We start from the raw sequence: 17,741 nt of genomic DNA on the forward strand, positions 1-17,741 counted from the left end.
GGCAGAGCCAGGATTAAACTAGGCCACGATGCTTCCCATGGTCGCAGCATTGCATTTCATTGGAATGCTTTGATGTCTCACTTCTCTCATCCCCCATAAAAGTGGTGTGACTGCTTCCTTCCCACCCCGCCCCCCGTCAGCCAACTTACCCATGCCAGCCTTTCCCAGCACTTCAGATGTGGTCCTGGAATAGAGAGCCTCTAGTTCATTCAGTAGTATTTACTGAGCACTTACTGTGTGCAGAGCACTGTACTAAGCACTTGGGAAAGTACAATACCACAATAAATAGACATATTCCCTGCCCACAACGGTCCTTGAAGTTTTTGGTCTACAGTTCCAATATGAGGCCCAGCAACACTTGGCAATAATAATCTTTAGAGGCCTGTATGGAAGGGTCTGAAATATGGGCTCACAGTCACTAGGATAAGGGATATTCTTTACCCTTCCTTCGGGACATGATCAGGGGTAGTAACTAACAAATTCCTGTCCTGTCCTTAAGTCTCGTCTGGCGGGCCAGGCCTTTCTTACCTGTTCTGCGTGATGAAGTGGCAGACGGATGAGCCAAAAAAACTGAATCCTCATTTCAGAAAACCTTGATATCAGCATGCCCACTTAGCACTTTGACTTTCTGTCTTTTAAAAAAAAAATCCATCCCCATATCTTGTCTTCACTAGTTTGTAAGTTCTTTGAGGGCTGGGATCCTGTCGACCAACTATTATATTCTTCCAAGTACAACTGTACTTGTATTAAGATACAGTGGTCTGTGCTGTAAGCGCTTAAATGCCACTGATTAACCTTCCCCACTTTGTTACTCACCTGGATGGCCCCAAGGCAGTGCAGAGGCCAGGCAGGTTAGGTTTAGGGGTGGGAGAGGGATTCAGAGATGCAATTGGAACAGGAGATCTTAAAGCAAAAGACCCTCCCTCAACCACCTCAACCCAGCCAGCCCAAGCGTCAGCAAGCCGGATCGGATATTACTGGATGCGTCAACGGCTTGCCCCTCTGCAAGTGTAACGCTTGGGTCCTCTTCAACTTAAACCCCAGAACTCCCACCTCTGGTCCCCATCTGCTACAGACAATAAGTCAGCTCTCACAAGTCGAACAGTTTGCAGGGTGTATTTATTTGACTGGGCAAAATGCTATCCAGATGGTTACTCAGATAACAGTAGTCAATCCAAGTGAGTCCATCTCTGCCCTCGGCCCGGCCCGGGCTGCAGTAGCTGCTGCTCTTCCCTCGGCATCTTGGCTTTGCAGGTTCTGAATCAGAATAGCCGTACAGCAGGCAGGCTAGGTTTCCCCCACCTACTTCCATACCCAAACCCGAGAGGGTTCCCGTCCTTCCTGACACCTCAGGACTCCCAACGAGAAGTTTTGCTCATCTCGACCAGGCCCCCAGACTGCGTCTCCGACTCGTGCCACCGATCGCTATTTAACGGCCGATAACCTCCTCTCCCTTCCTGCCTGGCTATTACTTCAGAGTGAGGCGTATTATGAATGTGAATTGCGCAGGATGGACAAAGCTGGGAAAGCATAGAAAAGCATGCCCGTGAGACGGCCCGTTCCCGCTGCTTCTTCCTCGGCCCTAAAGTTCCTGCTAACTCGGATCGGCAAGTCCTCCCCCGGGGCCGCCCCGGCGATCCCTCACACTTTGGAGAGCCTGACGTCATATGTGACCATGTGAAAGTTGTCCCAAGCGAAGATCTTCTTTTCAGCGGGATTGTAGTCAACCATACTGCTGTATCCGTACTGGTTCTTGAAGGGGACGGCCAGGGCCTCGCTGCTGTTGGTGCCCGTGTCGTAGGCAAAGTTGACGGTGGCGTTGAAAGCAGAGTAGCTGCTGATGGTGTACAGGGTGCCGCAAATCAGGAAAGAGTTAGCGACGGATTGCTTGCGGATGTTGGTCTCCCAGGTTTGCCTCGTCTCCAGAGTGTCCGGGTCCAGCCTGGACAGGACGATGGCTCCCCTGGCCCGCTCGGTGCTGTAGACGACCCAGAGCCCGAGTTCATCCACCGCCAGGTCGATGTCGGTGTAGCCCCCCCAAGAGTAAGGGAAGCGCCCGTGGTAGCCCGCGTCGGGAACCTCCCTCTGAACTTTCACGGTTTCCGTCTTCAGTTCGTATCTGGTCAGGGTCCTGGATTTCTGCCTCTGGAAGTAGAGGCTGCCATGGTAGACCACGGCCCCCGTGCTCTCCATGGGCCTGGGCAGGACGTGGACCTTGGAAGGGAGGCCTTTGGAGAACTGGCTGGCGGTGGCATACTCGGCCACCTGGCGAACGTTCGTTCCGATGGCGTCGACCCTCCAGGTGGTCTCCCTGGTGTGTGGGGGGACGGGCTCGGGGTCTCTCATCCACACACCGTACTTGCCGGCGATGGTCTCCGCCTTCCGGAAGGTGACCGGATCGCCGACCCAGACCAGTCGACCGCACCCTGGGAAGAGAGGTGAGATGCCGCGCCGACCTACAGCCTTAGGGATGGTGGACGCAAAAGTCACCAGTACCTAAGTGGCGGGGAGCAGTCTCTTTCTGGGTCTCATTCGATCATACATTCAATCGTATTTATTGAGCGCTTGCTGTGTGCAGAGCACTGTACTATGCACTTGGAAGAGTACAATATAACAATAAACAGACATATTCCCTGCCTACACTGCACTTAGAGGTCGAGGCTTCTCCCCTCCCTCCCGTTGACCCTAAAATCAAAAGCATTAAACTTTATATAGCTCATCAGGAGAAAGATAACTGCTTCGACCCACATTTCTCTTCCCCTTCCCTCCAATGCCTCAAATCGTGTTTTGGCCATTTGTCATTAAGGAGAGATGAAAAGCAGCCAGATATTTGATTAGGCTGAGTTAGTGATAATTGAAGCGAGGGGTCATTTGGAAGCAGAGCAAGATGATACAATGAGGATGCTATCACAACTGTGGGAAATACAAAGGAGGAGAAAGCCAGTGGCACACGAATCAAATTGAAATAGAGACGAAGAGGCCAAATGAAGAAAGAAGTATAGCGTATACCAGCATCTGAGTCTCCTGTGCCTGCTTGGCTGGGAGGACTCTCTTGGACGAGACTGGAAGCAGCGATCTCCGTGAAGTCAGACTTCAGCTCCTGGAAGGCCGTGTTCTCTAAGCCCCACTTTGAAACTGAAATGACAGATTGAAACACACTGTGAGCCATGGCTACCAAATACACTAAACCCAATTTCCCTATCGCTTCACTCACTGTGCCTCATTCGAATCCCTTTTGTCATGGACCTCTCATTCACCTCCTCCTTCCAGTCTGGAGCTCCTTCCCCTTTCACATTCAGCAGATCATCGCCCTCCACATCTTCCTAGCCCTTCTGAAATCTCATCTCCTCCAGGTGGTCTTCCCTGATAATTCTCTCATTTCCCCCCACATTTTGCCCCTCCTTCATCTCCCCACTGCCTCTTTAGAACTTGGCCAGCCCCCCCACTTTCTTAGCACTTAGATTCATATCTTTAAATCTACACTGCAGCAGAAATTCCCAGAAGAGCTTCAGATGTTGAAGCTTTCCTCAAAACTGGGAGTGGAATTAAGCAAAAGCTGGGAAACGGTAACAATGAGAGACCACCACTCTCTCCACCTTCAAAGCATTGCTAAGGTCACGTCTCCATGAGGCCTTCCCCGATTAAGCCCTCTTTTCCTCCGCTCACTCTTCCTTCTGCATCTTCTAAGCACCTCAAACTGTGACCTTTGGACATCTGATATTCTCCCCATGCCCAACCCCCCATCAATAAGGAACATATCTTTAAATTATATATTATAAATATGTATTCATATTAATGTCCGTCTCCCCCTCTAGACTGTAAACTCGTCTGGGGCAGGGAATGTCTGCTAATTCTGTTGTACTCTCCCAAGCTTTTAGTACCGTGCTCTGCACATAGTAAATGCTCCATAAATACAATTGGTTGATTGATTAATGAAGGGTCCCAAGAATGGGGACAGGTTAGGGACCCCCTGGAACAATTCCAGGGGGTTAGAGTAGCCTCAAGCTTCCCTTTCCAGGTCATAGGCACGGCTGCTGTGTAGTGGGGCATCCAAACTAGGTCAGCTTCCCCATTCGGTGATCCTCAGGGAGAGGTTTTGGTGGGCTTCAAGTGGGAGATGAGGAAGGCTATTTATGGTGGGGTCTCTAGGACCTCCTAATTTTAAAAGCTGCTCTGCTCCCCTCCTCCACGGGGAGCAAGCAGGTGAGCCTCCATCATTCTTCCTTTTTTACAAAACTTTATGAAGATTGGCAAATGGTATAATAACTTGTATTAGTTATTCTGCCTAACAGGTCTGGGAAGAAGGCTTCTTTGCTTAAATAATGAGGTTGTAATAGGGAAAAAGGGTCAGGAAGTTGTCTAAAGGTTAGAACTAAGAGCCGGCCGTGTTGAGCATGACCATCCAAAACTTATCCTCTCCTTAAAATGGGGCTGGAAGTACAGTTGAGAGGGGGAGGAGAATGAAAAACCAAGAAGTACAAGTTGCTGAAGTTCTCTTAAAAACACTGACATTGAAGAAAATAAAATGGTATTTTTGATCCTTTTTTTTGAATTTCTAAATCATGCTTAAATTAGAAATAGATATTTTCATTCACAAACCTGGGCAGAAAGTTTGGGTTTGGTTGCCAGAAGGGAGATTAGCTTAGGAGGCGGTGTTGCTGTAGCGGAAAGAGCATGAGCCTGGGAGTCAAGTGACCTGGATTTTAATCTCACCTCTGACTATAAAGTGAAAATTAAATGCTTGTTCTCCCTTTCCTTAGACAGTGGGCCCCAAGTGGGACAGGGGAGGCCCCAAGTGGGACAGGGGAATGACTCCGATCTACTCTGTTTTCCATCTACCCCAGCACCTAAGACAGTGCTTGGTACATAGCAAACACTTAATGAATACCTCTTCGTTCATATACGCTTGCATGGAAATGAGTCTCACGGCCCATGAAGGATTCCGTCACAGGAAAAGCATTTTGATGGGTACTTGATCTATTTAAACTCGGGCTTTCCTGAGCTTCCTCTCCCCTGTACCCCGAGACAGGTACACAGACAATCCACCCTTTCCCCTGCGATGGGAGCCCGTACGAGTGGACTGAGGAATAAAGCGTGAGGCAATGGAGTGTGGTAAAAAGTAGATCTATCAGTAACGTTTAGTGAGTGCCTCTATGAAGTGCTTGGGAGATTACCATCCCTGCCCTCAAGGAGTTTACAACCTGGCCGGGGGACACCTGTCGTACTCTCCCGAGCGCTTAGCACGGGACGCTCTCAGTAAATACGACTGACTGAACAGAAGCATCTCTCACTCACTGAACCTCCGGTGATGGATCCCCTTGGCCATTTGGCTCTCCGGAAGCACCACGCCCGAGAGGAGGGATAGACTAACCGACCCCTGGCCGACTGCGCGGCGAGCTGGAGAGGAGGGCCGGAAGCCCTAACCCTTTTGCCGCTTCGGTCTTACCTTCCTCTGCACCCCGGCGGGGGTCTCTGCCCGAAGTTGCCGTGGCTGGGCCGCACCGGCTCTGGCTGCTGCTCTCCAGCTTCTTCCTTAGGTCCGCGTTCTCCCGCTCCAGGCGCATTCTCTCCTCCTCCACAGATGACTTCTCCCCGAGGAGGGTGCTGTAGGCCGCCTCCAGGGAGGCGGCCTGGGCATCCCACTGAGCTTTCTCCCCTCTCAGGAGCTCCAGCTCTCTCTGAAGTTCCTCGACTCCCGGGGGCCCGGGGCCCAGAGTTGGGCCCCCCTGCGGGTGACCGACGAGGGCCTCGAGAGCACCCAGCCTGAGTTTGGTGGCCTCTAGCTCCGACTGTTGAGCCCTGCTCTCCCTCTGGAGGTCAAGGAGGGCCTCCCTGTCCTGGCCCCCATCCGAACAGCTTGACTGGACTGGGCTGGGCACACTGAACGAATAGATGCATCTCCCGTTCTTATCGTTGGCCTTGGTGAGGGTGCCCGTCCTGCCCAGGGCCCCGGCCACCAAACAGAGCAGCGGCAGCAGCTGACCGGCCGGCATCTTGAGGTCCGGCGCTCCCGCCGCCCCCCGGAGGCCCTGCCACGGTCCTGACCGGTAGTGGCCCTCGGAGGGATTCTCCTAGACCTTCCCACTGCCCGGGGAGTCGTGTGAATGTGGGATCCAGCTCGCTTTCCGGTCCTGAGCTCCGGGGAGGGTTCCTATTTAAGCCGGGAGCCAAGGGGAGTGGGGGAGGCTGAGTTGGGTGGGGCATATGCCCAACCACCGATGTGCACAATTCCCTCTGCCAGGGGGATAACTCTGCAGGAATCTCCCAGCCCCGGAGGCTGGATCTCTTAAAGCAAGAATGTTCCATTTCCCCACCCGCTCTCTTTCGGTGCCGGTTACAGCCAGCGCGACTGTTTGCTCTTTGCTGTCAGCCAAGGTCTCTCTGCCGTTTCTTGCACGTGAAGACAAGGAGAGAGAGAGGGAAATATCCCGGTCAGCAATGAGCCCTTGGGCCAAGCTATGGAGAAGTCAGATCCTCCAAGATTCCAAAAGCAGCTTTTTGGCTTCCAGATTCCTTGCGGAACTGCGGTTCCCAATTCTAAAGTAGTCAGTGATCCGCCTTGAGTGTAGCAAAGATGAGAGGATGATGAGGGAAGGCCTCCTGGAGGAGATGTGATTTCAGAAGGACCGTGGTCTGCTGGATTTGGAATAGGGAGTTCATTTACCACATTAATCCAAGCATTTATCCTAACCCAACTTAATTACTCTATCAGCCTCCTTGCTGACCTCCCGGCCTTTTGTCTGTCCCTCTTTCTCCCCGTCTCTCCCCACTCCAGTCCATACTTCACTCTGCTGCCCCAATCATCTTTCTACAGAAACTTTCAGTCCACGTTTGCCCGCTCCTCCCCTCTAGACTGAGAGCTCACTGTGGGCAGGGAATGTATCTGTTTCGTTGTCTTGTACTCTCCCAAGCACTTAGCACAGTGGTCTGTACATAGTAAGTGCTCAGTGAATATAAAGGAATGAACTCCTCAATAATCTTATCATCCTTACCCTTATCATTCCTTATCATCAGCTTTAAAACACTCAATCACCTTGCCCACTCCTACCTCAACTCACTATTCTTCTACTACAACCCAGCCTGTACATTTCACATCTCTAAAGCCAACCTAGTCACTGTACCCTGATTTCGTCTACCGTCTACCTCTCGCCACAGCCTGCCTCTGGCCTGGAATGCCCTCCCTCTTCATATCCGACAGACAATGACTCTCCCCACCTTCAAAGCCTTATCGAAGGCACATCTGCTCCAAGAGGCTTTCCCTGACTAAGCCCTCTTTTCCTTTTCTTCCACACTCTTCTGCATCACCCTGACTTGCTCCCTTTATTCATCCCTTCTCCCAGCCCCATAGCACTTATGTCCATACCTGTAAATTATTTATATTAATGTCTCTCTCCCCTCTAGACTATAAGCTCAAGGGCAGAGAATGTGTCTGTAATGTTATACTGTATGCTCCCAAGTGTTTAGTACAGTGCTCTGCACACAGTAAGTGCTCAGTAAATACAATTGAATGATTTATTCAAGGAGTTCCAGATCGGGAGAGGGTGGGGTATTAACAAGGGACTGGTGGTAAGAGAGGTGAGAATGAGGCATGATGAGTAGGTTGGCTTGAGAGAAGCAGAGCCCTGTGAGTTAGGGTGTAGTAGGAGAGGAGAGAGGATAAATGGGGAGAGGACTGAATGAATGCCTTAAAACTGACTGGACAGAAGTTTCTGCTTAATGTGGAGAAGTATGGGCAGTCAGAGTTTTTTGGGAAGAATGGGGAAATGCATGCAGAGTGCCATTTTAGAAAATTGATCTGAGCAGCAGGGCGAAGAACGAGAAGCTGCGTGACCTAGTGGATACAGCACAGGCCTGGGAGTCAGAAGGACTAGTCCCAGCTCTGCTGCTTGTCTGCTGCGTGGCCTTGGGCAAGTCACTTCATTTCTCTGTGCCTCAGTTAGCTCATCTGTAAAATGAGGATTAAAACTGTGAACCTCATGATTGTGTCCAAACTGTTTAGCTTGTACTTGCCCCAGAGCTTAGTTCAGTGCCTGGCACATAGTAAGCTCTTAACAGATACCTCCCCCTCCTTCCTGCACCACAGAAAAAAAATAAGGACTGGGGAGGGGAGAGGTCAGCCAAGAGAGGCTGGAAACTGTCTCTGCTCAAAACTCTAAAAGGTCAGTGCAGCTCTCCAAGGCTATAGAGCATATGGTGACACCTATGTAATTGAAAGATGCTTTTGTGGGGGTGACTAAACGTTCATATTACTTTAGAATATTTTAACTTCCTGTCCTCTTTCAGACATGTTTATGTAATTTAGCTTAGGGGTGGGGAAACCCATTTATTCTTTTGAATGCCAAACACAGAACTGGATTTGAGACATTCCATTCTGGATTTGATTTTTCTGTTTCCAGGTAACAAAATGTCACTTTGTCTTTCTGACCTTCAGAGCAACCATGTCCTTCTGGGACTGGAATGCATCAACCCAGGGGTCGGGGGCGGGCTTCTGGACAAGGACATTCCGAGCTTGACTGAGTCTGAGCTCTGCTCTACAGGCTCTAGGAGGAAAGGATTACGTTCTTCTTCTTATTTGTGGTGTGAGAATATAATCCTTCTTGCCCATTACATTGTGGGGAGCTCCACTCTTGTAGCATCATGTGTTCTTTTGGGCTTGGATCAATGCCAGCTTTCAACATAATGGCATTATATAAAATGGGGAAAAATGACAAAAGGAAAATCACTTAGATCAGCTTTGGCAATAAATACCATTACAACTATTAAATCACATTATTACTAGAAATTGTATCTCCTTCAATAGGCCTTCCCTAAGGGCTAATTTTCCCTACTCCCTCTCCTTTCTGCATCACCCTGTCCCTTGGATTTGTACCCTTTAACCATCTGGTATTCACCCTGCCCTCAGCCCACAGCACATATATTCATAGCCATAATTTATTTGAATGCATGTCTCTCCCTCTGGATTGTAAGCTCCTTGCGGGCGTGGAACGTCTACCACCTCTGTTGTATCGTACTCTCCCAAGCACTTGGTGCTCTGCACACAGTAAGTGCTCAATAAATACCACAGATTGGAGAGTGTAAAATAAAGATATATCCCCAACTCATGAGCAACTTCACTCTAATGGGACTAAGAGCTAACTGTTGAAGGGAGGCCTGGCGTTTCAGCAGAGGCAAATAGGGTGTTGGAAGCAAAGCCTGCAGGAGGGGGTGAGTGTTTTCCTCAGTGTTTCCCCAACTTGGCCCAGGGGAACATGGAAAGCTCTTCTGAGTTAGCTAATACTGTGCACCAGAAAATTATCTAGTTTAAAGCATTATTAAGAATATTACAGACTAATAATATTATTAATAGTAGACTGTATGCTCGTCCTAGACTGTAGTCTCGTGTGGGCAGGGAATGTGTTATTCCTCTCCCGAATGTACTCTCCCGATGCTTTATACAGTGTTCTGCACACAGTAAGTGCTCAATAAATACAATCGATTAATACAGATGGCACTTTTACTTTATGGCACTGTGTTCTCAATACACTGCTGAGAAGTGCGGAGAGGCAGGTGGCATTTTCATCACAGATGAAGAAACTGAGACCTGGAGAGGTTAAATGGCTTGCCTGAGATCACACCCAAGACCAACTCTCTTCCCACTAGGCCTAATTGCTTCCGAAGTCAAACCAGCACACACACCCTGCAGTTTTAAATAGCTGATTTTTATGAAGCCGCTTGCTTCCATGAACTAATCTTTCAGAAGCAGGAAAAAACAGAAACCACAGGAAGGACCGAGAAACCTCTAACACCTTTAGCAGCAAAACCGGCTGGCCGCAAAACCTCCTGTCCCTTTAACCTTCCGGCTCCCCACATATACTCACAAACCCCTCTCCTCCAGATGCACAACTGGAAGTCCCTTCTCCTCAGAGTCACCCTCTGTGGATAGAGTCTCTCTTAGGAATCTAATTTTACATCTGCATTTCACCTCTGGCATTTTGCCTTAGTGTTTAAAACCCTGCTGCTTCCAGCACACAGGCAAAGCGTGTATCCATCAGACTTTAGGTTGTCGATGTTCTTACCGGCCTGCACTGGGGAATCTGAGTTTACTGTCTGGGGAATCTGGCAATCTGGGCAACAAAGGTTCGAAGTCAAACCGAGAGAGATTCTGGAGGCACGAGTGGGAGGCGTCCAGTCATACCCATTGTCCTTGTACTTTTGGCTACAGGTGGCCACAGATAATTGTTCCGTCTTGGGAGTGGATTATTTCCTCCCGTCCCCTCTCTCTTAGCACCTTTGGGTGCTAAGGTCTCTGGTCGTCAGTCCTCTCAAAAGAGAAAAGGGGGTGAAGCCCTTGAAAGCCACGTGTTGGGATAGGAGTGCTGTCTAATCTTCCATAATCGGGGATAAGGGAAGGAAATGCCCTCCCTTTCCCTTCAAACAATCAATCTATCAATCAGTCATTTATTGATCGCTTACTATGGGCAGAGTCCTAAGCGCTGGGGAGAGAACTACAGAATTAGCAGATGCGTTCCCTGTCCATGAAGAGCTTTCTGTCGATCGTATTTACTGAGCGCCTATAACCTGACTGAGAATCTGGAGGCCTGGGGTCTAGTCGCAGCTCTGCCCCAGGTCTGCTTGGGTCCTTGGGGAAGTGACTTAGCCTTTCTGTGCCTCAGTTTCCTCATCTGGAAAATGGGGATAAAATACCCGTTCTTTCTCCTCCTTAGACTGTGAGATGCTTGTGAGACAGGGTCTGTGTTTGATTTGATTTTCTCTCAGCTACCCCAGAGCTTAGTTCAAAGTCTGGCACGTCATAAGCACTTAAATACCCTTGCTGCTAATATCGTTATTTACAGAAACCAAGGCATAATGAATTCTAAATAGATGAATCGCTCAAACTCCTCTCCACTGGGGTTAGAAGCAGAAGGGTTAAGGAGGTCTGGGCAGGACCATGGGAGAAGAGGATTAGAGTGCTTATCGTCCGGTGGCTTTTCTTTGGTAACCAGTCAGTGATAACAAAGTTTTGTGGGCTTCAGCTATCTGGCCTCTTTGAGGCTGAGAAAAATTTGGTCTTTCCTCTCACTCCTATCTCCTGTCCCTTCTGATGTTGTTAGGTTAAGCTGCGTGTTCACTTAGAGAATAGCAGTGACATCGTTTAGAGATCTGAGTCTCCAGAGATAGAGTGCTTCTCTAGGGGGAATCCCTAGCCCTTGCCCAAATCGCTTCAGAGGTCTCACTCCCAAGGTCTTCATTCACACGATCTCTGGTTCCGACTCAGGCCGGGAGCTTTGGAACGTCCAACTGCTGTGCCTCACTGCTGCTCCCTTGGACATCACACCCTGAGGTCTTCTTGTTTTTGTTGTTTTCTCAGTGGGGTACGTTGTGCTTACTATGTGCCAGGCACTGTACTACGTGCCGGGGTAGATATAAACTAATCGGGTCGGACACAGTCCCTGTCCCACGTGGGGTTTACAGTCGTAATCCCCGTTTTACAGATGAGGTAACGGAGGCACGGGCAAGTGGCGGAGCTGAAATTAGAACCCAGGACCTCTGACTCCCAGGCCGGTGCTCTTTCCATGAGGCCAAGCTGCTTCTCTTGCCTCCGTCGCTTACTGTCTGAAGCCAGCCTGAGGACAGCCCAAGAGGATCCTGGTGCATCCCTTCTCCAGTGGGTCAACTATTTTTTTTCTTTAATGGTTCTGATGTCAGTCCTTCTCTAGGATGTTCCCTTTGGGAATATTTCTATCTTTCTCCCTTGGCTCTGTACAGGTAAATGTCAAACTTCCTGGCTTCTCTTCCATGACTTCTGTCTTTACCAGTAAGAAGGGATTCGGTGGCTTATCAGGTGCTCTTTGAAAATCTACACTAAGATTTCTTTTCTAATCTAGCAGTTACCTTTGAAGGCCTAGCCGTGATGCTAAACTCTTGCAGTGCCTATGCTTGCGTGCCAGACCGCTGTCCTGGTGCAAACAAGAGTTCCAGTTTCAAAAGTGGATTTCGTAGATTTAGGGACCCTGAATTTCTGTATTAGTTTTCAGAATTTTTTTTTTACCTCCAATGTTAGTTTTTTTTCCATCAGCATCTGATCCACTGGAATTTCCTCGGGATTTACTGTCCCCCAGACAGTCATCTTTATTTTCTTTTATAACTCTTCTACGGTGTGCTGACTGGAAATACCCTCTACGAATTGCAGCTCCTGCATAGGATGCCACTGGGCATAAATGAACAAGCAAACACTCGCTCCTTCCATGGGCTTTAAGAGGCGGCACAGGCCCGCCACTAAAGAGCGTGATTGCTATTCAGACGTTTCCTCCCTTGGCAAGTCTCCACTACTATGGCTAGGCCTCATCCTGCTGAGAAGAAGGAAGTGGACGACTCACTCTTTGAAGGAGAATCACCTCTTGGAGCTCAGTTAGGCGATAACTATTTCCAGATTGAATGCATCTTTTAAAAATGAACAATTAATCCGCTCTCACCCTTGATTGATAGCCTACAACGTATACTGAGCACATGTGGTTACACTATATCGGTTGTACGTAGAGAGTGTACCTAGCAATACATCCATGCTAGGTGCTTTCTCTTTCTCTCTCCATCTTCCCCCCCAATCCCTCCCTCCCTGTGTGTGTGTGTATGGGGAGGCAGTATGGCTTGGTGGAAAGAATATGCAACTGGGAATTGCAAAGCCCGATTTGAAGGCCAGCTCTTTGGTCTGACCTTAGACTAGTCACTTAACCTCTTTGGGCCTCAGTTTCCTCATCTGTAAGATAGGGATAAACTAGGTAGGGAGCCCTAAACAGGACAGAGACCGTGACTAATCACACAGCCTGGTATCTACCCCAGCGCTTAGCACATATTAAGTACTTAATAAATGCTGTAATTATAATGAGAGAGAAGCATATTAGAGAGTTAAGAGGATATGGTTTTAGACATGTCAGAGAGAATGAAAGGGTCAAATTAGTCAAGGTTAATCCCCCTAGGAGCCCTGTTGAAAATCAGTTTCAAATGGCGTCATTTTTATTCTCACAAAAATGTTACCACATAAGCAAGAACTCCGAATGAGATGTCACTACCGCCTATATTAGCTAGCCAGTCAAGTCTGCCTTGTGGTCTCTTGATCTTCATGAGGTCTCTGCTCGATAATTGTAATATTTGTTAAGCGCTTACTATGTGACGACCTCTGAACTAAGCACTGGGGTAGGAAAAAAAGATGACCTGGGCAGACACAGTTCCTGGCTCATATGGGGCTCAGAGTCGCAGAACAAGCATTGAATTCTCATTTCAGAGAAGTGATGTGAGTCGCCCAAAGCCACACAGCAGCCAAGTGGTAGAGCTGGGATTAGAACCCACGTGCTCTGCCCCCCAGCCCTCTACTCTTTCCCCTACACCAGATCGCCTGGTCCACTGCCATAGTCTGGTGGACGTAGGCAGATTCTCTTAGCGCCATTCCCGGTTTATGGTGAGAGTTGTAGCTGAGGTTGCTCGCTCCATTAAGACTGGGAGGAGGAAAAACCTCTGAGCTCTTGGAAGAAACCTTTGTTCCCAGGGAACTGGACACTGGCAGTCACTTTCCAGTACGACCGCTGAACTGCCAGAACCCCTTCATCAATGCTCAATCCACGTGTGACACCTCGCGTGGTTTAGTGGCAAGAACCCGGGCTTGGGAGTCAGAGGTGGTGGGTTCTAATCCCGGCTCCGCCACTTGGCAGCAGTGTGACTTTGGGCAAGTCACTGAACTTCTCTGGGCCTCAGTTAACCTCATGGGGATTAAGACTGTGAGCCCCATGTGACATCTAGGAACAATTTCTAGAAAAATATAACATTTGCCCAGGTAGCAGCTCTCTGGTAAGACTTAGTCTAATATGTACCTTAGTCTACAGTCACAGGGACTTGCTTGTGGGTGTGATTGGATGTCTCCTCAAACAGTCAATAGTATTTATTGAGCGCTTACTATGTGCAGAGCCCTGTACTAAGGTCTTGGGAAAGCACAGTGTAGCAGAGTTGGACACATTCCCTGCTCACAAGGTGCTTACAGGCTAGAGGAAGAGAGGGATACTAAAGTAAGTTACAGATATGTATTTAAGTGTTGTAGGGCTGAGAGTGGGATGAATAGCAGGAAATGTATCTGTTTATTGTGTACTCTACTCTCCCAAGTGCTTACTACAGTGCTCTGCACAAAGTGCTCAATAAATACTTGGGAATGAATGGAGTAATGAAAAGGTATAAATCCAAGTGCAAAGCAGATGCAAAAGGGAGGGAGCAGGGGACGTGAGGGCTCAGTTGGGGGAGGACTCTTGGAGGAGATGTGATTTTAATAAGGACTTGAAGCGGGGGAGAGTGGTGGTCTGTCATATATGAAGGGAGAGGGAGTTCCAGTGTGGATGAGGAGTTGGCAGTGAGAAAGCAGCCTTTTAGGTGTACCTCATAGTCTATTAGAGGAGTAAAGTGTGTAGGCTGCGTTATAGCAGGAAAATAGGGAGGTAAAATAGGATGGGGTGAGCTGATTGAGTGTTTCAAAGCCAACGGTAAGGAGTTTCTGTTAGATATAGAAGTGGATGGGCAACTACTGGAAGTTCTTGAGGAGTGTCTCTGCCTGGATTCCTCTAGAGAAAGCACAGCCTGACAAGGTTTTTTATTTTTAAATTTATTAGATCTATAACCACGGCAACATACCAGAATACTGTTTAACGGGAACATGTAGTCTGGTGAGTTTAGGGTTAAGATTTTTTTCTCTTCTCTTTACATCCTGCTGTATGACTTCCACTTGGGTGACAGATCTGTTCTTTTCTCTGTCATCCTTCTGAATGTTAAGTAGACATTAACTAATATGTCAGTCTTAAACCCATCTTGGGGAGGGGATTTTTGTTACTGGAACGTTTTAATCTACTCATTTCCTCTCTGAATAGATTTATCCCAGAGGGAGTAGAGAAACTCTTTACAGCACAGCCAGTTAGACCCATGTAGACAGGAACATGACTCAAGCCTCTGAAGATTTTAATTAAAAAAGCTTCACTTTAAAAATATCAGAGTGCAATCTCCCGCGAACAAAATGAAGGGGAGAGAGAGACAGATGCTTGCTCCTGTAAGGAGCCAAAGGCTCAGTTTTTCCAAAGGACAGTCTGTGCTCAAAAACCGGAGAGTTGGTGTTCCGCTCAATTCACAGAAAACAATCACTCCCTGAAGAAATAACCACCTTCCTTTTGTTTTCTGCAAATTCTAGCTTGCATTTGTGTGTGTGTGTATGTGTGTATGTGTCTTTTCTCTGGGAACTGTCTCCCCAAGTAATTTAGATGAGGAGAGCCTTCCTTTTCAGCCAAGTTCCTCTTGAAAGAAAAATATTTCAGGAAACAGGAAGCTTAGGATCTGCAGCTGTTTTTACCCATCATTCAAAGAAGGCTTAATAAGTTTGCTTTGGGCCTGGAAAATGTGCAATTTTCTTTAGGCTTTGGAGAATTATTGAATTTGAAAGAAAAATGAATTGAGCTATTCTTTACTTGGGAAACCCATTTTTAACCAGTGGTGTCACCTGTGCCCCCTTCCAAACCTTTTCCCAGTGCTACTAACAACAATTTTTTATTCAGCTCATTTTCATAAGTATCACAACAGCAAGGTTTCCATTTCAAAAAATCTGCTTGTAGATTGCTAAAATGAGCCCATTTTACAATTTTTGAGTCTCAAAAATGCAAAGCTTATATTCCTCGAGGTTCGTTTAAATGAGCTTACTGTAGGAGGGATTTCATCTTCTTTAATTTCCCTAATTTACCCTCTGGGGAAAGTCCTAATGAGTAATGAAAATGCCTGAAATGCAGGGAGCCCAGAAGAGGAGGTGACAGGGATAATTCACAAGTTGGTTGACCAAGCCAACTCTTGGCTATATAGTGCAATTAGCATTTTTAGCTAAGGTCAGAAAGCAGTGGCACAGAGCCCCCCTCGCATCCCCGGTCAGATACTATGACATAATTTGAGTTTCCCTCTTGATCAATGGTCTGACGGGCAGTTGGACTGTCATAATAATTATGACATGTTAAGCACTTACTATGTGCCAAGCACTGTTCTAAGTGCTGGGTACAGGGTACAGGGTAATCAAGTCCCACATGGGGCTCAAACTTTTAATCCCCATTTTACAGATGAGGTAACTGAGGTACAGAGAAGTTAAGTGACTTGTCCAAGGTCTACAGCAGATACGTGGCTAGAACCCACAACCTCTGACTCTCAAGCCCGGGTTCTTTCCACAAGCCATGCTGCTGTCATGATCCCAAACCAGGAAGAGCTGAAGGAGAAACCTGCGATCTGGTTCTTCCGACTTCCAATTCAACCCTATGTCTTTCAACCTCACACTCGTTACTCATTTAGGACTACATGACCCAAACTGGCCCCCATGGCAGAAATAAGTTCTAGACTGTAAGACTAACACCTTTCTGTAAGACTAGATTAACATCTCTAGTTTATAAGCTCAGAGTGGGCAGGGAGTGGGTCGCCCAACTCTGATATACTGTATTCTGTGTCACTGTGGGCAAGTCACTTCACTTCTCTGGGCCTCAGTTACCTCATCTGTAAAATGGGGATTAACTGGGAGCCTCATGTGGGACAACCTGATGACCCTGTATCTACCCCAGCGCTTAGAACAGTGCTCTGCACATATTAAGCGCTTAACAAATACCAACATTATTATTATTATTATTCTTTCAAGTGCTTATTTCGGTGCTCGGCACCCTGTTTAAGTGGTCAATAAATTCGATTGAACGATGTGGGAATAGTAGTCATCCTCTGGACTTGGGCTCTGCTGAGAGCCAATCACTAGGTGTGGATATGATTGGACAGTGAGCAGTCAGTCCCTTCCCTTTACCACACATGAAAACTTGTGTGTGTGTTTTAAACCAAGATAAATCCTACCCTCAAGGAGCTCACTCTCAGGGGAGAAGGAACTCATATAAATCAACATCACTATGTACTAACTGATGCAATAATTACAAGCATGACTTTGAAAAATAGTTAAGTCTTATGGGCATCATTTAAGGCACCACCTCCACTTCCAAATTACTTTGATTGGATAATACAGTCTACCAGTTTGGGTCCCTTATGACTTTTCCATCTGGTTCCCGAATTCTTACAGATGGTATGCCAAGGCACGGCAGGGAAATCCACTGTAATGGATTGCTATATCTGAACATTTTCAGAGAATTATAACAGATAAAAAGAGAGAACCACATGTTCAAAGTAGATCATACCCATGGGATTAGACAAATGGGAAACAGGTTCAGTAAATTTTTTTACAGGTCATTTTTAAGATAGAATTACTGTTTACATTATGTAAATTACCCATCTTTGTTTCATGAGGCATAAGGAGATATACAAAACCCACAGACCCCACTTACTGTCTACAGAAGTCACTTTCAAAACTCAGTCAAGGCTCACACCAGTTCTCAAAGGTAATGATCGATTTTTATCCAAAAACTCTTCTCATGATATGTGCTCTGATGCCTACTCATTCTCTTCCTTTAGATGTTTTTTTTTTTCCAGGGAGGATCAGGCTAAAATCATTGAATATTTGGATTTACCTATAGAATCTAGAAGGTCCCCTTTCCTGGAGAATTTTCAGAATGGACAATTTTCAGCCTCAAATGGTTTAGCTTATCTTCCTGATGGCAGAGTGAAGTATGATTTCAAGGTTCCTGACAGCTGTCCAAGTCTTTGTATTCATTTACCATCCATAATGTGAGCAAAAGTACTAATGTGATAAATACATTTACAGTTGTGCAGGATCCTTG

The 17,741-nt window shown here is 47.3% G+C and overlaps 2 protein-coding genes across 2 annotated transcripts in view; one reads left to right on the forward strand and one right to left on the reverse strand.

Moving 5' to 3' along the window:
* The window catches only part of MYOCOS (myocilin opposite strand), a 54,813-nt gene that overhangs the window by 7,463 nt on the left and 29,609 nt on the right, over window positions 1-17,741 (forward strand). The window lies entirely within an intron of this gene.
* On the reverse strand, window positions 944-6,091 carry MYOC (myocilin). Its single transcript, XM_001515035.4, has 3 exons — window positions 5,447-6,091; window positions 3,010-3,135; window positions 944-2,426 (listed from the first exon to the last, which is right to left on the reverse strand). The coding sequence occupies exons 1-3, from the start codon at window positions 5,991-5,993 to the stop codon at window positions 1,642-1,644; spliced, it is 1,458 nt and encodes a 485-aa protein (XP_001515085.1). The 5' UTR covers window positions 5,994-6,091; the 3' UTR covers window positions 944-1,641.

Source organism: Ornithorhynchus anatinus, chromosome 16 (assembly GCF_004115215.2).
Source record: "Ornithorhynchus anatinus isolate Pmale09 chromosome 16, mOrnAna1.pri.v4, whole genome shotgun sequence".
Taxonomy (NCBI): domain Eukaryota; kingdom Metazoa; phylum Chordata; class Mammalia; order Monotremata; family Ornithorhynchidae; genus Ornithorhynchus; species Ornithorhynchus anatinus.

What these genes read in the sequence shown, in the direction of transcription:
- MYOC (XM_001515035.4), bottom strand. Translation starts at nt 5,993, where the DNA reads ATGCCGGCCGGTCAGCTGCTGCCGCTGCTCTGTTTGGTGGCCGGGGCC. An exon ending in CCGCCGGGGTGCAGAGGAAG is followed by an intron (nt 3,136 to 5,446) that starts GTAAGACCGAAG and finishes CTGTCATTTCAG; the next exon opens with TTTCAAAGTGGGGCTTAGAG. An exon ending in CACAGGAGACTCAGATGCTG is followed by an intron (nt 2,427 to 3,009) that starts GTATACGCTATA and finishes CTCTCTTCCCAG; the next exon opens with GGTGCGGTCGACTGGTCTGG.